We start from the raw sequence: 22,294 nt of genomic DNA on the forward strand, positions 1-22,294 counted from the left end.
TTTAACTCAGTGTCTTTGAAGACATTACTTGGGTGATGAGTAAAGTAATTCATTATTAAAGTTATTTGTCAGACTTTCTAATAAAGCACTTGGGCATTTGAATGTTAAGAGATCAATAGTCAAGTTAAAGAATAACTCATTAGTAGAAAACCAAGGGACAAATTGAAATGTGACTAGTTATTCGAAAACCAAGTGACAAAATAAAAACTGAAATGTGTTAGGAAAAAATAACCTTAATGGAAATCACAAGGGTAAGGCTAGACCCAATCTCTGCGTGAGTACACTTTAGTGATACTTACTGGGTAAACACCCCATATAATAATAAAAAAAGATTTCGAAGATACAACAAAAGCAAGAATTTGGCATGTTATCCATGCCATATTACAGGGGTCAATCAGAATCTGACGAACAAGGGCAATTTAGATAACTCGGCCAAATCACGCTATTAATTTAGTTTAAGCATATAAATTGACTTAGTCTAGCTATAAAGCATAATCACGTAAATACGATATAATTATACTGCAAGCTTATTGGAAGCACAATTTAATTATTTCAAGAAAAGAAATTATTGAGACTGAAAAACCTAATATAAACTTGTTTGTTTTTACTGAATTGTAAGACTGAATAACGAAAGATAATATATGGTAAATAGCAAAGGTTCTTTTGGTTTTAATACTGCTCTACCTCCCAAGAAGAATAAGCTCTAATAAATCTTTCAAACAAAAAATGGGGGCAAAGGGGAGAGGGGAGAAATCACTTTAAGACATAAACAAAGTCCTGAAAATTGCACACAGTCAAGGCAACACCATTTCCAAGTGTAAGCAGATACTGCTTCCCCGAGACGTAGAGTTTACTATCAGGGATATTTTCAAAGGCAAGACACTTGGAGTAAACAGCGAAACAAAGAAGACCTCTTTATTCAAAGCCTGCAAACATATGGAACCTGTTAAGGGGATGGTGGCTGCAGAAAGAACTACAAACGAGTTGAAGAGACACCTAGGCTGTCTCCGAAAGGAAGGGACAGAGGCGAGGGTGGTTTCAAAAGCAGAGTGGGCCAGAGATCAGTCAGGTGGGTGGGAGAGAGGCTGTTGGGCAGATGGTCTTTTCTGTTCCAAAATGTTCAAAGTTAGGGACACTCCTTAGCACACTTTTATTTTACACAAAGAGGGAATTAAGAAGAAAGCAAGGGTCTGCCAGAGGGCTTTCTGCATTTGCTTGTGTCGTTTCTTTGATACACTTCACTTGTTTATGTAATTCATCTGCTGTCTTCTTCAAACCGAGGCCCTCACCTGATGCTCTCCTCATAATCTTTAGGTTTTATGTAAAAATGTAAACTAATTTAGGGTGAGGCTCTTGTTTACATTGTACAGTTATCTACATGAGGGATGTTATCCTCCTCTGAAAATTTCCTGGGAAGATCAAGATTTGTTTTTTGCAAAGTGCAATGCTCCCTTATTTATGAAGTTGAGGACCAGTCTAGACCACGGAAATGGCAATGAAGTTTGTTGTTTTGTTTTGTTTTTTTACAGTATTTTTCACGGTCCATTAAAAATTAACGGACACAGACCAGAAAAAAAAAAAAAAAAGTTGAGTTGGCTTGCTTTGGCAAAGTGGAATGATGACATCTGATGCGTGAAGCTCCCCTAAATGGCACCTGGCAGGAAAGAAAAGTTTCCTAAGATGTTTTACAGACCTCACAGCTGCCAGCTACAAGCCGATACTCAGTGTCATTAACCAAGCTCCTAGGTAGTACAGGGCCTTGTCCCAGGCCCGTAAAAAAGCAAAACCAAGCGAGAAGAACCACTTCTTTGAAAAGCTGAACTGCTAATGACCAGAATAAACATGTAGAAACACACAAAAATGCTATGAATGGAAACAAATCAATTCTATATAATGGATGACAGATTGGAAGTTGGGGACTTGGCCTAATCAGGTCTGTGTGTAGCAAATGACAGACTTTACATACACCATACCTGGCCAAATGCAGCTACTCCAGGCTCAGGGCAAGAACATACAGGGATACTTTGAGATAAGCTGGGGTCAAGTTCTGCAAGGCACAAGTAAGTACCAACCAGAACCCCAACCGAGAAAGCTTCTGTAAGACACCTGGGACCTCACAGGACCTGCACTTTTCAGTGGGCTATGTAGAAGGGAAAGTGTGTGGGAGGAGGATTAAGAGAGGGTCTTCAGACCCAATTTATCCCACAGGAACGAAGTATCCCTTCAACAAAAGAAAACTCGATAAATGCCTATACTATATAAAACACATCAACAAAATTATAAAAACAGTTTTAACTATCTTTAACATACAGGAAAAAAACCCTTTGGTTTTTATGTCCACATATAAATTAAATTAATAAAATCAAAATAGTTCGTCTTCAGTTAAAATTCATATGGAAGAACTCATGCCCTACCAGCCACTATTAATTTAACTGACCAAAATTATCTCCCTTGAGATTATTACTCATTTTAGCAAAATAAAAATATACAGATGCAGCAGCTGCAGATACACCATCCAGTCAGGACAATTAGAAAGCAATGAATACTAATCCAGAGGATGTGGTTCATCTATCTGACTGGGAATGTATTTTATGGACAATATTCCTTCCCTGTTTTTTCTGCATTCTTGCCAAAGGACCTACTTATGGACCTGAATGACAGAAGAGTGCTGATTAAACAGAAGGAGTGATGACAGAGAGAGGGCAAGCCAGACTTTATTTTAGGGCTGTTCAAGGCAAAATGTAATAAGGCATATCCTTTCAAGTCAAGGAGGTGCCAGCCAGAAGAACGCATGGCGCTGAAGATTGGCTTCGCCACTTAATAGCCTTGTGACTCTGGGTAAAAATCGCAACCTAACCGACTTTCCCTTTCTTTATCTGTAAAAGGCTTCCTCCACCTGTAAAAGGCTTCCTCCCTCTCTTAAAGGTTATTGTGGGGAATAAACAAATGCAAGGTGCCCAGTATAGCAACTGACACAAAGACGAACTGAGCAGTATGTCCATAAGAACACAGAAAAGCTTTCTTGAGCAGAGTAGAACTTCCAAAAGCGGAGATTCCTTTGGCATCCGTTCTAAGGATGAACTTTAAATTTTGCCAAACTCATTAAATCCAGATGAATGGCAAGTAATGAATGAAATTTAGGCTCCTAAATAAATTCACAAAAAGAGCTTAAACATTATTTTCAACTTTTCCTGTTATTCATCTAATTTAGAATTGAATTTACACTTATTGTCCAGCCTGGTGGATCCCAAGTTGTCTGCATTTTAGAATCACCTGGAGAACACGTGGAAGATAGAGCTGGCAGCCAGGGGTTTTGCTTTAATGAATTTGAGTTGATGCCTAGGCACCAGTTGTTAAATTATGTTCCCCAGGTGATTCTAAAGAACAGCCAGTGCCTAGAACCACTAGTATATAGCTAACCACACTTGAACTATTTCTAAAACATTACACTCATATGTATTCAAGAGTAGTGACTCAAAACAGGTTCAGCTGTCCTAAGAATCTTATTTCAGCCAACTCAAGTTTGGGGCCAGTATTACCATTTCACTCTTTTCTTTAAGACGCAGAAAAAGCTAAAAACTATATAATTAGCAGAGTTGGAATGGAAGAAAATCCACAAGATCATAATTCAGCCATCTTTTTTAAGATGAAAAAAATGAGCATCTGGGTTTGGACAAAAATGAGCCATGCCACAGAGATTTCCAGTGCAATTATATAAGAGAGAAAGGTAGTTTGTTGGTTTTTTTTTGTAAGGCCTTTTCTCTTACATTTATTCTTTCCCTTTTTTGAAGCCACAAAAAGCACAGACAACCATCTGAAAGACAAACCTGAGGCAATTCCACTGCTGATGTGGTTTTCCAGTTCAACAGGCTCTGACACTCGTCTTTCAAAGAGCCCCAGTGACTGGAGCAGTCAGCATGGACTCTATTCTAACACTCATCTGTCTTACCAAGTGACCCTGAGCAAGCCACTTAACTGGTCTCCAATCAAATACACCCTCTGTAACATGCAATCAGCACAGGCTACCAAGTTCGCAGAATTAGTATCATTTTTCATGAGGAACTTACCAGTGTGCTGCCATCGGTCCAACGGAAGTCATGTTCAAACATCTTGTCATTGAGGCCTATCCACTGATAATCATGGCCCACACCTAAGAGAAGGGAAACAACGCAGATATTTTTACTACCTTTCCCATATATGGATGAAATGTATCAAAGAAAATTATTTTCAGAGTGAATCATGCATCCTCTTTTCTGGCTGGATTTTTGTTTAGTTGCTCATAAAAATCTCTCATAGTCTAACTATCTTTTCTTCCTCTGGCCAATGTGCTTTAAACTAAAAAGCTAATTCACAAACATTGAGAAACATTAAAATATCAGACATAAGAAAATAATTTCCCTAGCAGTTTACTATAATTAAATATTTTTCCATCCTTACTCATGATAAAAACTTTCCATTTTTTTTTTATCAAGCTATGCTATTGGCAAAAATTCAGTGACCCAATAAAATGTGACAGATCATTCCCATGCCAGCCTCACTTTGGAAGCCACATGTTTCTTCTCAAAGCATTTTAAACAGTGAACACCTAGACCAGACAGAGTTCTACAAAATTGTCTTCAGAAATAATTACTTTCATCATGAGAGGAGTCACTGGCAAGAATACCATGCAAAAAACGCTAACTGAACCTTCATACAGATTGCAAACTAACAATCCAACTTCTACAAGATAGCAGGCATTAGGAGAACATATTTAATAGTCTCAAACAATGCTTCATATCAAAAAACTTCTACATGTTTGCTACATGAAAGCTAGCTGCCCTCCTCTTTGCTATAGTTTAAGGAGTTATTCAACAGCTCTGGTAGTAAGTTTCACTAGCTTTCAGTCTCCATTTGTTCATGTTCTTCATATGAAACCCACTTTCTATGGCCTAAAACCATTAGCAGCTTGGATGAGAACCAATTTTGTGCAGACGGTAGGATTAGGGTGCTATTGACAATTCAATTTTAATTAGTGGGATAAAAAGAACTGAAAGCAATTTTCTCTTTAACCCTAGACAACATATGCACATCTTCAAAACAGAACTAAGAAGGCAGCCATGAGAAGAATGAGCTGGAACCATAAGAAGTGGCCATTTTCATAAGTCAGAAAATGATCACGTAGCAATGTCACAGGACTCAACCTATAGCACGCCGTTGCACCTATCACCCCTGGCAGACCAGGAACTGCCTTCCTCTGTTAGAGCTGAGTGTTTCTCAAAGTAGGGGACTCATGTAGGAGGGATGATTTTAAGTAGTTCAGACGAGGGATTTAATAAGTTGAACTGCAAAAGAGAAAGCTACATCTGTTCAGTTAGATACAGAGAAAACGAAGATGGGGACACTGAGCGGGGCTTCAGGAATCCTGTGTCTATTTGGTACATACGGTTCACAAACATCTGTTCTTCATGAGACAGGATGCTTGTGAGATGCGCGCCCTGCAGACGGCATTCCCGTTCAGCTGCGTCCCACGTGCGCCGATGGGCGAAGTATTTGTAGCACTGCCCTTGGAATTTGTGCCAGCCGTAGTCACACGTCTCTGTGTCTGCAAGAAACAGGGCAGGGGCTTAGTCATCTCACCTACGTCATTCAATCTGGCCTCACAGATCTGAGTGTCAGTAAGAAGACTTAAGCCAATATCAATGCAATGTCCCTGAAGTTATATATTAATAAATCTGGTCACGATGACAAAGACAGTATGATAACGATAGCCCGCTGGCTGCTGCCAAGTGGGTGGCTACACATCTCGGGACCGAAGAGGCAATATCTAAGTGCAGTTTCCTTGATTAGAGCCAGTGTCAGCAGGAAAGAAAACTGGCAGAGCAGCCAGACAAAACTTCTTAGGCTGCAATGTCTACTGACTCACTTGTGAAGCAACTGCGGCTAAGTCCTTACCAACCAACTTTTCTGAAGAGAATCATTCAAGTGATAAGATAAGAATTCCGGCTAATAGGATTATGAATGCTCTATTTGAATAAGGACTTCAAAGGCTCTGTAAGTAGTTCCTTTACCACTTCCCAGAGAGATAGCTGGGTGGCCACAGGCTCTTGTCAAGTAAGATTTACAAAGAGAGAAAAAAAATTCGTCATCGGTAGGCAGCTTCTGGGATATCGCTGGGACTGTGGGCCTCCTTCCCCCAAAGGAGAGGAAATATAGGTAACTCCCTGTGCAAATGCATCAGGATTTTAAGTTTCTGAAGAATGAAATAACTTCAGTTCTTTAACTTCGTGCCCCATGTTCCACCAAGCCATATACACACACACACGTACACACACGTACACATATGTGTGTGTATGTATATTTTCTCTTTTGTAACAAGCACACTATAACCAGTATCCTGGTGGGATGAGAACATTTTTCAAATATATCTAAATTTTACACTGGCAGAAAGCTTCAGTTGTACTTTCTAGATTCTAGATTGCCAGTTTTTAAATATTTTCACAGGCAAGCAGCCTGGCTCATAGCACTGCATTCTCGCTAGCGACTTTCCTCAGACTCATCTACTTGCAGTGGGGGCTGGTTCAACGGTATGTATTCAATGATGATCAACGGAAATAATTTTGACTATCACAAAACATACCTCACAAACATACTGAACTAGTTACACGCAAACACTAACCGAACTGCAACGCTTACAGAATTTTAGGAACCAAGAAAACGTTTCAAATCACCTACAAACCACCCTCCCTTTCCCTAATCTTACTGGTTGATGAAGGAAACATAATCCTTCTAAGAGGAAATACATGCTTGCTGTATCCGTCAGACCTGGGGGCCAAACTGATAGCCAGATCGTCTCCTGCCTCTCACACCATTTGCTCCTCTTTCCATAATTGTGGGAAAGTATGCATTCTGAGAGATTTTCATGTTTTCCTGGCTCCAGGGATTTCGACCATCGTCATACAACAGATGCAGCTTATCTCGGAGAGCGGGCTTTATTTCAGTTTAGTCTATCAGGCTTCTTGTTTAGTTACAGCCAGCTGACTAACTGGTTTAAATTCTGTGCACTGGAAGTTTTGAGTTTTACTAAAGTGTTTTTGGAGACCACCAAATCTCATAGGAAAAGAATCAAGGCACAGCTAGATAATCTGGGCTAAAAGCAGCATTGAGCCCCCAAGGATGAAGTGCAACTGGGGTACTTAGAGGCAGTAATTTTCCTTTGCGATGTTCTGGTGGAAGGATTTAGAGGTGAGGTAGGAGGGGTGGGGAGGAAACGGATCTTCATATATGAGGGAGTTAGTTTATAAAGGAGGAGAACTGGAAAGATTTTTTAGAAAACTCTTACTGCCAAAGTCAATAATGTGATATTATACTAGCATAGCTTGCCTTAACCATGGAAAGTAATATTTACTTTTAAGACACAGCTTAAAATTCTAGAGGATCCCTGACTTATTGAATAAGACATTAAAAAAAAAATTCTTCTACACACTCATATCCTCTATTAACCCAATGGTTTTAGTCCGGTCTTCTTTCGTTGTGTTTTATCATTAAAACAGATTATCATTAAGTATTTTTTTCTTACACCAAAAAATCCAAATGATCATAAAATTTAGATGCATGACCACATTATCGCTACAATGCCTTTCTCAGTTAACAGGTGCGTACATTCCTATCAGAACACAGGTCCAGACTGGGACTGTTCATTTTTACTTGTTTATTTATTCATTTATGCCACTGACCCCATAGATTTGTGGTCCTAATGATTATGAATATATGTGCAAATATGACTTAACAAAGTGACTATTGAAAAAAAGCCAAATATCCACGTGGATTTACTTAACTTTTATTATTCATGAATTCACTAAATGTGTAATACAGGACTAGGTGTCATGCAGCATCTTCTAGGATGCTATTCTGGTAGGAATTACCAGAAGCAGTCTCTTTTTCTAATCTCACCTAAAAATAGCGTGATACACATTTCATTCATTAAAAGCAACACATTTGGGCAATATTTTTGTAAAAATCATCCAACACATGGAAATACTTCTCATGCTTTAAGAAACTATCATGCATAGGTTACATTCTAAAGACCCGCATGTAGTTTTGTGTATGTGCTGGCTGCCTGTGTGTTGGCTGTGGTGAGGGAGGGTGCGACAGCTCCCGTTCACCACTACGGAAGCCAGAACTATCACTTTTAAACAATTTTACTAAACATGTGTTCTCTTTACGTCATGCAGGTAGTATTTTCAACATCTATGACATACAGCTGTCAAGCCTTAAGAAACTGTTAACACTTTGGCACTTCTCGCTGGCAAGCTGTATCACTGACTTTGGTTTGGGGCAACCTGTGTGTACAGAATTGTCTCCATACTAAGATCCCCTTCTAAATTTTGTATCAGTTATCATTCTACCAAAATAGGTCCCTTATTCCAGGATTACTGGGAGTGGGGAAGTTACTAATGCGGAGAAGAAAAGGTCAGCTGAAGAAACAACAACACAGTCATCACTGAAATCTGGAGAGAAGACTGTTTAGACAACAATGCTGCTGTTAATGAAAAAAACATTTGTTCTTAGGCAACCTGCAAAGACGAGAAAAAAATCTTTCAGGGTCCTGGCAATAAATCACAGAGGCACAGCTGCATCGGGTAAACAGACCGGGATAGCTGTTTCTCAGCAAATAATGTGGATGAAAGTACACTCGTTTTAAGACAAAATAGAAGGTACCTGAAAACTGAGTGTCCCACAAATGAAAGAAAAAAGAGCAAAACCTTTTTAATACAGAAGTAAATAAAATGCTTATCTGTGAGCGTTACTTTAAAAGTGTGAAGATATTGAGAAAAATCTAGGCTTCACAAGGCAGCCGAGGGTCATTTTTCCCCACTCCCTAATTTACTAGCTGTGTGACTTTGAACGCGGCACTTTTCCTTTCCGAGCCTCGATTTCTGGCCCACTTACCACGTAGGAATACTGTCAACTAAGCAAAATGATGTACCTGGGAACATCTGGTAAACTACAAGGCATTCGACAAATAGCATTTCCTTTTATTCCCTGCCAAGAATTACACCGAGTCACCCAGTCTGGGGACCCTGTTTATTTTGCTCAAAGTTCTACCTCCAGTCCCCAGGATAGCGCTCGGAAGACAGCAGGTGCTCAGTAAACATTTGTTGAATGAATGATTTTTTGAATTGCTCCTCGGACTGGGAACTAAGGGAAGCCAGAATCATTTTAACACATGAGCGATGTTTCAAGGATCTCACCCTTTTGTTTTCTTCAAGAAATGGCATCTTTCTTACTCTTTTCCTTAAGAAGAGGATCTTTCCTGGTCAATTTTCATAGTTACCTTTTAAATTCTAAACAGACTCACCCTATGCAACAGAGAGAAAGAAGAAACTAAAAAATGGAGCCATCACCCATCCTTTCTGGGCAGTTCAATACATGCTGCTTTCGGTTTTGTTCTAATTGTGGTGATGTCTGGATTAGCACTGTAAAGCAGAATGGCCAGACCAATGCGTCTGAGTGTCTAATACATTTTCATTCTGTCTGGTGGAACGGAAGTTTGGCACTGGGCACTTTTGTCAAAGCCAAACCACTGGATGGCTTTAAGCGAAGGAAATCGACATTTCAAAGCTGAGTATAGTTGCACGTGCAATCTGTTTCTGATTGATGACTAAGAAATGTTACTATTAACCACCTAAAACACATTCTCAGGTTGGCCATAAAATACAAATTACAGGGATCATGAGATTCAAGCAATCATGAACACAGGCTTTTGTTTCATTCAGAAAAAGTAGATGCTTCTGTAGTAGGAAAATTCCCCGTTGAGGAGATTTACAATACCTTTTACGTAACGTTTACCAAGCCAAAGCTAATGTATTCTAACAACTATATCAATGCATTCTCCAGAGATGACTGACGATGAAAAATAAGCCCATTGACTCCCAAGTGCTTAGGAGGAGAAAATAAAGGCAACTAGCATTGAATTCAATACTCGTTGGTACAAGCCACACAGACGGATTAAGGTCAATGCCTAATTTGTCCTCAAGAAGAATACTCACAACGTTCTTTTTGCCAGCTAGATGTCCTTAAATTCAGCTCAGTGTGCCTGTCTGCAATTCTCTTCTATCAGCAAAACAGCAGTGATTAAGTCAACGCTATTTTGCAGGTGTCATGGGCTATGGACACATAAGGAAACGTAATATACTTAGGTAACCTGTGAATTTCCCTTGCAGGAAAAAATATGCAGTATGGTCAACATTGCTAAAAACATCCAAATGATTATGGCGAAAAGCTACCTAGAAGTAACATTTGAAATGAAATATCCGTACCGTTCATCCTACAGATGTGGCATCAGCTCTTACCTTGTTCACAAAGTGCACCGACATAGCTCGGAAGGCAGAGGCACCTGAACGTATTAAAACCGTCAACACATGTGGCTCCATTGCGACAGGGATTAGAGTGACATTCATCAAAATCTGAAATAAAATCATAAAAGGCCACAAAAGTACTTTCAGAAAAGGTCAAAGGATCCTATTTAGTGTAAGGTTGCCAGATAAAGAACAGAACAGCCAGTTAAATTTGAATTTCAGATTAAAAAAAAAATAATTTTTCAGTATAAATATATCCCATGCTATATTTAGGGCTACTTACACTAAAAAATTATTCTTTTTTTTAACCTGAAATTCAAATTTAATGGACCTTCCTGCGCTTGATTTGCTAAAACTGGCAACCCTCAAAAATTTTTCTAATCATAGGACGGTCATTGTCTCCATTCTGTTTAATGGTCACATGAATCCTACAACTGATAAAGAATTCCCTGGAACTTCCCACCCTCAATCCTGGCTCATGCTCTGATTACCTCACCTGTGGAATACTGAAAATACGTAACTGGCCTAACTGCCTCTGGGCCTTTCCCTTTCCAATACATCCTTCATTCTGCTGATTGTCATCTTCAAACACAGTCATATAATCTACTCTTTGGCTTCTAAACCTTCAATAGAGCCCAACTGCCCGGGGCAGAGATCTTCCAAGTGTAGTTCCTGGACCAACAGCATCAGCATCACCTGAGAATGTTAGAGATGCATGCTCCCAGGCCCCCCTTGACCTACAGAATCAGACCCTGCAGGGGATGGGAACAACAACTGGTGTTGTTGAAGCCTTGCCCATGACTTCGAGGCCCACTAAAGTCTCAAAATCACTCTACTAGAGTAGGAAGTAAACTCATCGGTACATTGGATTCAGAACCTTCGCAGGACTATCCAGATCCACCCCGCTTTCAAGGATTTTTCTCCCACAAACCCATAAACAGGCATACGTGAATCCTCGCGGTTGCCGAAATTTATTCTGCAGTTTGTGGTGTCTGTGCCTTTGTTTGCTGTGTCTGAGTCTCACCCCACCAGCCACCAAAATCCTCCCAACTTTTAAGATCTATATTAAATGTCTCCATGATCTCTGATGAAATTAATGCTTTATTCTCATAGCATTTTGCAATTCCACTAAAAATTTAATTTATGCTTATATTAAATAAAATGAATATTAAAATATATGATTTATACACAGTAAATTAAATTTCCCAGAGGTATATAATGTATTAGTACCTAAAGAAAGGGCCTTGGTAATTATGATATTACATAGTAGTGATACCAAACACTTTTATGACACTTGCTAAGTGCCAGCCACTGTTCTAACAGCTTCACATATATTAACTCATTAAATTATTTTAAACTGATTTTAATGTAAAGCAGAATGGGGGCCAAAGAGATGCTTTTATACATATATATGTAAATATGATACTTATGATGTAATTATTCCTTAAATGTTATCTATTGCTATCTCTATGTCCCTAGGGGACTGATTTAGTAAAGAAACAATGATATTCTTTGAAACCCCAAAAAGAAGAGGAAGACAGCAACCTCAAAACTTATTCAGGTGGGTTAGGCTGGCATCAGAGATAGCTAGAGCAAGAGCCCATCCCACCTCAGAGGAGCAAGTTAACTCAAAACACAAAAACTAAACTCCCTCATTTTTAAAATACAGCTTTCTAAATGTTTTTTGTATTTAAATTGATTATTGATATGCAGATTTGGGAAAAGAGATTAAAATATTTCCTTAATATTTATGCAACTTTACATTTGTAAAGCCTACCTGCAAAAACTATAAAAAGACATTGTTCATCTCAGGAAGCTTCACTCAGTTTTGGGCATATTAACAAAATTTAGTAAACACCTGTCTCCATTTCCCAGACTCTACTTAAATTACTCTATGATTTAACAAGTAATTCATCTACACATGGGTTTCCCTGAAATCCTTTGAGCAATATAAATTCTGCCCCAATATATCTTCTGGAAAAGCATTACACTCTTTCAGACAAGAACATCTTACCAAGTTCACACTGGTCGCCACTGAATCCCGGCACACAGGTACATACATAGGAAGTTTCAGTAGGATAACAGGTGCCTCCATTAAGGCACGGGTTCGTTTTGCAACGATCAGGTCCTACCATTCAGGAAAGTAAGAAAAGCAGTTAGGCTCATATCCAGGTTTCAACGTATTGTAGCATAAATTGCCACTGATTGCTACCATAATATAAGCTTTACCATAGCAATTTAGATACTATGCATAAAAATTAACATTAACTTTACTCTCTGGAGTGTTTCTTGGCATTATAACTAATTGTTACAAATTGCATCTATTCATTTCTGGAATTCAGTCATCATTACTTCTAAACAATATTTTGTACAGTATCTGGCAACTAATATATTCTACTGCAGATTTAGTTGGCATGATAATGGCAATTGATTTTAGTCAAAAATGATTACACATATGTGCACAGTGAATGGAAAATGTATTCTTTTAAACGAGGTTAGTTCATGTGAAATGGCTGGATACACAAAACATGCATTCTTTTTAGCAGTTTGGCTGGTTATCGTCATTTGAATTATTATTGCCTTTTACCACTTAATGCTCAGAAACTGTTTTTCTTCGAAAGTGTGCACTGAAGTCTCTTCTGCTACATTAATATGCTTTTTCCAAAAACACGTTCCAAATGTACTCCTTTAAACTATACTTGAAGAAAAGCAACACATAAATTAAACTCTACTGTATAAAAACAAACCCGAAGACACAAATCTCACCTAAAATGAGACCCCCATTTTTTTGAAACCCCAAATTTTTATTACGATTTTCTTACTAAAACACAGATAAAATCGACACTCCTAGAAGATAAACGTAAAGGCCAGAGACACAAAATTCTGAGGAGAAACACTTTAAAATATGTTTCCAAAGGCAAATACTTTTACAATACTTCAAGCACATATATTATTCTGTGGTAATGCTTGGATAATTGTATTTACATGAGTCAGTTCTATTTATTATTTGAATGTTTTTTCAGAATTGCTTATGTTTCAAAATGTTTTAAAAACCCAGATGAGAGTTGAAAGTCTTACAAAATAATGGAAATAAATAGGCTATATATGGAATAAAAGCCATATTTTCAAGAATCTTCAGTCCCGAAACCCTGAAGTAATTACACATGAAAAAAAGATATCTACTTAAGAAACGCAAACTTAAGGAATATTCAAATAAGCAGGCATCTCTTGAAGGTAACTGAGTCTTTCCACACAAGAAAGTGGAACTCAAACTTTCTGAGTGTTAAGTAAATTCTGGTCTACAAGGAAGACTTGATAGATACTACATTCACATGTATGCGTTCAACATTACAATCAGGTTAATTCAGATGCTTACGCCAACTTCTTCAAAAATGACCCCAGTTCTTCTAAGACTCTTCCTCCTACAGTTCTAAAAATACATAAAATCTCCCTAGCCATTTCAGCCTTCTGCCTCTGAAAGCACACTGCTTCTCTGTCCAGGACGCCGTCCACAACACATCTACACGCTGCCCTCAATGCAGAACCAAAATGACATGTACGTGACAGTGCTTGATACCACTGCGATGTGCCACACAGATGTGAAGCACCGCTATGATTCCTACCACAGGCTCCAGACCCCATGCTGAGAGTATGGGACAAGGACCTGGCAAGAAAGTGGGTCTTTCTGTGAATCCTAAGTAGTTCAGATAAGGAGAAAAGCTTTGTTTTGACGGATTCTGTTCTTTCCTAAACAGTTTGCATTACCCTCTGAAAGTTGAACCTGTGACAGAGAAACCAGGCAATCCAATGTGAGCTGCTGCTTACCGAATTCGCCTAAAGTCACAATCTGCTTTGCAATGAAGACGCAAGCTCTCATTCTAGGTAAATACTGTGGTCTGGATTACTGGTACACATTTTTCAGCCGTCTGTCAAACCTAACTCGCTATGACTTACTAATGATTTCTGTATTGTATTTTCACCAACCTGAGGTATTTTCAACTAAATTATAAGATAATAAATACTGGCCAGATTACTAGGTTATCATTTACAGATTAAATACAGAGTGACAGCAAGAAAAAAAAATCCATCAATCACCTCTGATCAATTTTATTCATAAAATACTTCAAGTCATTTATAAAAGTTGCACTTTACGATTGATTATTTTCCTCTATCTAAAGCACAACAAACAGAAGCATTAATGGCACAAAAGATAACGTTGAAACGATCGGGAGAATAATTCTAAGTATAGCCATGCTGTAAAACATAGTCATTAAAATAAAATACATTTTCAATAACGCAGCCCTTCAAGTACTGATTTTTTTTTCTTTTTCTAGGTCACTAGGTGGTGATGGCTATTTGTGGATTCCACTGCCATTGTTAGTTAAATAACATTACTAGAAAACACCCCGCTAAAGAAGACTTCTCGACATTATCAAGCTAGATTAAAAGGAAAATAAATTCTACAAAGTAAATATTCCAAGACTTCTGGTTTATAAATCATTAAATATCACTTATTCATTTTTATACTATATTAATTGGAAACCAGCAAAGAACAATGAAAGACCATGACTTTGGAGTGGAGCTGATCTGGGTTCAAATCCCACCAATGCCATGGTATGTGGCTATGCAACCCCAGGCAAATTACAGAACTTCTCTGAATGCCCACATCCCACCCTTTTAAGTAGGGATAATAATATGGGGATGATGATTGTAACACAGCATTTTTGTGAAGATCATATAAGAAAGTCTGTATGAACCAATATCAAATTCATGTTTTCTGTCCATTCAGTAAAAAAAAACAAAAAGAACAAAAAAAACAAAAACAGAAATCCTCTTTTGACAGGCAGCGTGCAAATATACACCCACTCTGGCTAGGCACTGGGCTAGAAGCATTATGCAGACTATCTGGAGCAAGGAAATTACATAAAAGTATGAACTGATAACTGATACTGCACAAACTACATGAATGCTTATTAGAGTTATTTACTACTCAAAAAATTTTAGAGGCCTGACAGATTTTGGTATTGCCATAATAGCACCCGTCCATGAGAGATTTTAAAAATGGGATTTTTTTTTTCCTATTTTTAAACTAAGAAGTATAACTAAAGGGCATATGACAAAGCAGTATTTTAGTTATGGGTAAAACCAAACTGAATTTTTAAACCATTAACAATTCCACTTTTTCTGTGTCACAATTGTACATTGTTTCTAAAACCCAGAAGAATACAGAGAATATCTATATAGCCCAGAAATAATCTACACTTAATTTCTTTGCATCTAATTATGGACTCAATAATGTGGCCTGTCTGTTGTTATGTGAATAATATAAAAATCTCCACTGGTTTAATATCAAAATAAAAACTATTTGCATAGATGTGTTAGGACCAAGGGACTGTTTCCAAGTTTGGAAACAGATTTATCAATGTTGTGACCTTACCTGGTAAATAGACTGCTGTGCCTTCCACTGACTCTTCATTAATGCCAATCAGGAAACCGGTTTCATTAGAAGTTTCCAGAAGGGAAAATGACGGTGTTGCAAGCTCAGTATTTAACTCTGCAATGCTTACTGTTGCCTGATTATTGGGATCCAGAATTCTCGCCGATACTTGCTGTTCTGACGCTGCTACTGTGTAATCCTCCCCTCTGATCAAAGCTGCTTGTGTTTCAGGGTTTATTTCGAGAGAGGAAGGAACGGTGGGCCTCTCAGAAGTCTGCGGGCTGGGCTGAGGCACGACATCTGCCTCAACTCCATAAATAGCAGAAGCAGAAGTAGAATGTGGCCACAGTGTAGCACCTTCTAACTTAATTTCACCTGCAGTTGTGACCACAGTTCCAGGCTCAGGGGTTCTAATACTGCTCTTCATTGTTTCTCCTGAAAGTCGAATATTGGTTTGGGTTTGGGAATCTTGGAGAATCTCACTTCCTTCTTTGGCAGTCAGTTCTGTGGGAGAAGCTTCCATGTGTTCTAATAACTCAGGATGACTTTCATCTTCTGAAGGTTCTAACCCAGTGCCAGAAGATAAGGATGGAGACTCGGTGATGTGAAAGAGCTCTTCACTCGACAATGTGAAAGTCACTTCAACATCTGCAAGTTTTCCTGGAGACCTCTGAGATGTGCCAGCATCTGTACCAGGCAGAGCACTTGCTGGGGGTCCCTCCGCATGTTCAGAGGCTCCACTGCCTAAGTAGACAGTGACTGGAGATGATGGTGTCTGAGAGGACAACTTTGCAAAAGCTGAGACTGCTGATGTTGTATCAGTGTAATCGGAGGGGTGGGATCCTTCTATCACGTTAGGTGCCTCTGTTAAACTCTGAGCCATAAGGTGCATAGTACCAATACTTACGTAGGATGTAGGATCGATCGATGCCTCCTCGGCTCCTGATGAGAATTCTGGCTGAAAAGAAGGACCTACATGTTTCTTTTCCTCGTACTCATCCTGTGTCTCCAAATGGCCCAATGTTGATACTACTTCACTTTGGTCTGCAATAGCTTGACCATCAGACAAAGTACTTGATTCAAAGATGTCATCCAGGGCTTTTGCTTCAATTTTTGGTTCTTCAATCTCTGGATTAACTGTGGCAGATGTACTAGGAAGGAGCAGGGATGTCACTGTGGGAAGCAAAATATCTAATTCCGTTTCTATGCTAGGAGCAGGGAGCCCAGTTGTGAAGGTAAAGCCCATGGGATCTAAGTGGCTTCTGTCTTCAGAAAGCATCGATTCATTATGTGTTGTCTGAGTGTAGTTAGCCAGAAGAGGGCCACCAGAGCCCTCGAAGTTTTCTTCAGTTAAAGAAAGGTTAACAGCTGCCTCATACTTCTCTTGAACTTGAGCACTTTCTTCACTACTGCCGTGTGGTCCTGACAGTACCTCTGGATCTATGTCCGTTTGCATTCCAAGGATGTCTACATATATAGGTTTAGTGTGGTCAATATCTATGATAGTGTTTTTATCTGATGTCAGCTCAGGTAGAATTTCAAGGATGGGACTCTCTGTAATTGTTAATATTAAATCCTTGTCCTCTTTGTCCAGATCGATAATGATGTTTTCAGTGGTTTTTCTTCTGTTAGGTTTTACAGTGGAATCCGCAAATCCTCTGAGATGGTCTTGGAAACTATCTGCAGCATCTTCTGTGGACCTCTCATATGACACTGTACTTGACAGTGTGCTAGTTGGATCGGGGGAGCTTTCATTCTGCTCTAAATGAAGAGGCAGCAACATTGAAACTGTTGGGAATCCATCAACAGTAACAACTTTAGCACTTGGAACCTCAGGATGTTTTTCCAGGGCTCTATCAGAAACAAATGTGGTGCTTCCTTGCCTGGTTGCCTGAGTAGTTCCAGAAATGTGGACTAAATCAACCATATCCAATTCCCCAGATCCCTCTCCAGAATGTTCATAAAGCAAGTCAGATGGTTTTGGTGCTGATGTAACAAATCCTGCAGCCATTTCAAGACCATAAGTTCTAGCCAGAAAATCAGAGGGAGGGGTTGCTCTTTCTTTTGTCTCTGCTGTTGAATTCTCGTCAGAGACTTGTTCAGTCGTTGGTTGTGGTCTACTAGTCTGGATTTCTTCTGCTCGACCATGGGTCTGATTTTGAGGATGTTCGGTATCCGTGGAGAAAGTGAGAAGTGCCACAGAAGGTCCTTCGGTTCTGCTGTCACTTGAAATTTCTCGTAAGGTTGTGCTGGACGCTGTCTCACTACCTTCAGAGAGGCTGTCTGTTTTGGAAATGGGTGGTCTAACTTCATTTGCTACATTTTCCATTTCCTCATAATCTTCGGTTGTATCGCTTTTGAGGCTGGATTCTAAATTCTCCATCTGAGAAGCCTGGGGAGGGAATGTGGTAATGATTTGTTCCGTTTCAGTAAAATTCACTGACGCTATAGTAGCCAAAACTTCTTCTCCTGATCCCAGTCCAGAGAATAAAAGATCGGTATCTGACTCTTTCATTGTTGGCCTCACAACTTTGGGAAAAGGTTTTATAGTTTCCTCCTTTTGGATTGGAGAATCTGTAACTACACTCTCAGCGGATACAGATTCAGTCACTGAGGTAGTAGCTAAGAAAAAATGGGATTTTTCAGCAACTTCAGGGAGAGCAGTATAGGGTTTCAAGCCCTTTGCCTCTGGATCTGGAGTAGACACATCAGCGAAGAAAATGTCTTCCTTCTCCATTTCCTCACCAGTACTGTCAGTTGTCTTCACTGTTAGCGTAGAATAATCTGTGGCTTGGAGTCCGGTTTCAGTAAATGTTTGTGAATCGAAAATTGTTTGTTCTGGTGCAACAGAGCTTTGAGGGAATTCAAAAGATTTTGGTTCTTGAAACTTTTCCTCTGATGCTGTCTCACTTTCAATTCCTTGCCTTACAGGGTTGACTTCTTGCATGGACCATAATTTGGCTGGCTCCATAGTCTGAGGAAAGGTCACTGAAACTGTGCCATTGACTGTCACTTCCCCCTTTTCTGTTGTGGCTTCAGTACCTTCAGCTTCTGCTGTTGGTGAAATGGTGGTCCCTTTACTGGCTTCATTAATAGCACCTTCTTCTCCCAATCCTTGATCAAAAGGGGAAACTGTACCAGAAACATTTTCCGTAGCACTGGGAAACACTTGGTCCACAGAGCTGGTTACTGAGACCAGCTGCTCACCTGAGCCCTCAGCTGACGCTGTGAACTCTTCCCAAGGGAAGGCAGAAGTGCTGACCGAGGTGCTACTGGGTCCTTCTGAGTCAGCTCTGTGGTTGCTGTGATCTGAAGTAGGTAATACAGATGATGAAATCCGGGTATCCTTAAATGCTGCGTCTCCAGAGCCTTCCATCATTACTGTTTCTTCTTTGGCTACGGGATAAGTTACTGTTGAGTACTCTCTAAAGTCACCACTGAAATCTTCTTCCAAAGGAAAATCTGTAGAAAAGCCCTTTATTCCTGGCCCATGATTATGTTCTCCTGAGACCTCTGAAATCAAGCTTTCTTTGGATGTTTGGCTTACACTTTCAGCAACCTCTCTGTCCATTACAGTACTCAAAACTAATCCTGTTGGCTCAAAAGGGAATATAGTTTCCACATGGGGAGACAAAGTGCCAGCTGCTTCCTTTTTGGTTGGAATTTCAGACTCTAAATTTAATGAAAATGAAGAAACAGTGGCTGTTTCTGGGTCAGCAGCAGCTTCTCCAGAGCCCGGCTCCACAGAGAGAGAGGCAGGGCTACCTGGAACAGTGGACAGCCCCTCCTGAACCCCAGGTTGACTGCTACTGCTGGGCTTAGCAGTCTGTGCCCCCAGCCTGTCTAAAACATTTGTTTCTGTAAAGACAAGAGTAGAACTTGTCATTTCCTTTTCAGACTCTGTGGGTTTTGTGGAGGATGTAACACTGCTCCTAGTAGCAGATGCCGAATGGCTAGATGTAGCTTCACTCGGGCTTTCTGATTCAGAGGGTACAATCAACGGATCTGATCTCTGTGTAGATGAATATTCCTGAACTGTAGACGCTGTACCTGGGGTTCCCTCGTCCTCATCTTTCCTTTTCTCTTCCTCAAGAGATGTACTGAAGACCCACTCAGAAGTGGCTGTTTCCCCTCCAAATTTGGTTGGCACTACCTCCGCAGAAGGTTGTTGAGAAACGGAATAAAAGGTGGTTGCAGGAATATCAAAAAGACCTTCTGTGATCACGATCTTGCTGGTGTCTAAAGTAACCAGTGTATCCGTAGTATTTCTCTGTGATAAATCAGTTGTCACACTGAACATTTTATTTTTATCTTCTTCTGCTTCTCCAGAGCCTTCTGGAAATGGAACTGAAGGACTCCCTGAGAACTCTACACTTTCTCTGGGGGTTATTTCTACCCAGCTTTCTACAGTGGACAATGGGCCATCAGGGAGGGCACTTCCTGTGAAGGCAAACGGTACTTCCTCTGAAACATCTGCCGACACAGAACTTGGAACTATACTTGGAGTATATGTGATAGAAGGACTTTTTTCTGCCTCCTCACCAAATGTTCCTTCAGTAGTCCTTGAAAAGATCATTTTTTGAGATTCTTGGTCAATGGTAGCATCTCCTGAAGACTCTTCAGAAAACAGAGGTACAGGTTCAGTATGTTCATGGGCCAGATTATCAAGTTCAGGCCCTCTCGCTGTGACCGCTTCTGGCCCCTCGGTGGCTTCTCCCTCGTGGAATGGGACTGTGGGGAAAACATCAGGCTCACCACTTGAAAAGTGTTCGGGTGTTTCAGGGTAAGTCTCGGGCTTCCACGTAAGTTCAAGCGACTCAGTTGTTTCTTTCAATTCATTAGGCTGCACGGCGGTAGACAATCTGGTCTCGGCTATCACAAATGGATGCGTTTCACTTTCACTGCTGTCTGAAAAATTTTGAGAAGGTGCAACACTCTCGAACTGGCCACGCCTAGCTTCTGCTGCTTCTGGGTCCTTGGGCACCGTGGTGACCAGCTGTTTCCCATTAATGTACTGCACTGATGGGGTGGTCGTCACGTCAGTGGCGTTTGCACACTCTTCGTCTTCCCCTTCATCTTCTTCACTGTGGTACAGATTTATTTCAATTAACTCGGGTAAAATTTCAGCAATTAGATCGTGCTCTGGATCTGTTTCTTCACTACAAGGTTCATCTTCTTTAGATTCTGAATCTATTGGATGACCACTTACACTCAAATCACTCATTCGACCTGAAAAAAACAAAGAGTTTTCACAATACTTGAATAGAAGATTTGGCAGTGTACGACAGAAGAAATCGACAGCAAGGCTGGCTGATCACACTCACGCACACAAAGAAGGATTCAAGTCTTTTCACATGAAGTGCAATCACCCTTCTACACATGGTTCTCAGTCTCCAAATCTGCGGATTCACATTAACAATAGGAAAAATAGATCCAATATAAGATTATAGAAACAGGTTATGAAAACTCTGCAACATGTTTAACAAAGCAAGGCCCTTAAAATGAAACATGGAGTCACATATGTACATTGTAATCATGAAAAGTGGGAATTCACATGCCTGTCAACTGAAAAATAAAAAAAGAAAGAAGAATTAAGACCATTTCAGCAGATCGTACAGAAAAAGTAAGTGATTATTATTTTATGTAAGGGGAGGCTGAGACACCCTCCATTCAATAAGGAAATGAGAAGAGATTCCTTCTCTTGCCATAATCTGTCCTAGGAAGGCTGTTTTCAGAAAAGTAAAAGAGGGGTTTCTTTATAGCCCTTTCACAGTGCACCCACAGTTCCTTCCCAGTGTAACAGTGAGACCAGATTTAGCTGCACAGGAAGCCCTGCATGGGGGGCTCTGTGCAGGGAGAACTCACTGAGAACACCAGGAAGGAAGGAGGAGCCCACCACGCTTTACACCTTTGTCCTTCATGAGAGGTGATCTGGATTGGGTCACTTACAGTTCTTTTTATCAATATTTTCTCCAACAGAAGTTCAGGAGTCACATCTAAACATCCGAACTAGCATACTTAAAATAACACATATCCTCAGAACACTCCCTAGATTGTAAATTGCTATAAGGTACCAACCACTAAGCTCAACGGACTCGTCTGCTTCCAGAAATATACCAGACAAACTCGTTGTCTAGGTACCACGAAGGAGGAAATCCTGGGCCCTCACTTTTATCAAAGTGAAATTCAGTTGTCCTAGGATAGAGTCCTACCACTGCAGTTGTCCTCATCCCAGTGTCGCTGCAGTGTACAAAGGTGCCTGTGCGTGCAAGGACCCGTGAAGAAGATAAAGAACAGCACGGAGGATTGCACAGTGTCCCGCTCTCCCACCCCAGCAATACTGTTGCAGAACGAATTTTCAGCCGAGCCCCAATTCATGCCACATATGCTCAGGCAAAACCTGAGAAGCTTACAGAAGGAATAATTATGACGGAGCCACCCCTGTCCCCCGTCAGTGGGAAACTGTTCCTATAGCTAGAAGCCACTCCTTTCCATATATGAAAGGATCAACATCTAGCAT

General features: G+C 40.0%; 1 protein-coding gene across 6 annotated transcripts in view; it reads right to left on the reverse strand.

Annotated features, from left to right (window-relative positions):
- The window catches only part of VCAN (versican), a 155,300-nt gene that overhangs the window by 22,324 nt on the left and 110,682 nt on the right, over positions 1–22,294 (reverse strand). For 4 of the 6 annotated variants that reach the window (XM_045796330.2, XM_045796328.2, XM_045796329.2 and 1 more), the window contains 5 exons: positions 15,775–21,003; positions 12,352–12,465; positions 10,332–10,445; positions 5,423–5,581; positions 4,068–4,150 (listed from right to left, as the gene is read on the reverse strand). In XM_045796330.2, coding sequence (XP_045652286.2) covers positions 4,068–4,150; positions 5,423–5,581; positions 10,332–10,445; positions 12,352–12,465; positions 15,775–21,003 — 5,699 coding nt within the window. The remainder of the gene's footprint in view (positions 1–4,067; positions 4,151–5,422; positions 5,582–10,331; positions 10,446–12,351; positions 12,466–15,774; positions 21,004–22,294) is intronic. The other 2 variants (XM_087862008.1, XM_087862007.1) reach the window with 1 other exon arrangement.

The sequence above is a fragment of the Ursus americanus genome, chromosome 5, assembly GCF_024610735.1.
Source record: "Ursus americanus isolate L20-20 chromosome 5, mUrsAme1.1.p, whole genome shotgun sequence".
In the NCBI taxonomy this organism is placed as follows: Eukaryota; Metazoa; Chordata; class Mammalia; order Carnivora; family Ursidae; genus Ursus; species Ursus americanus.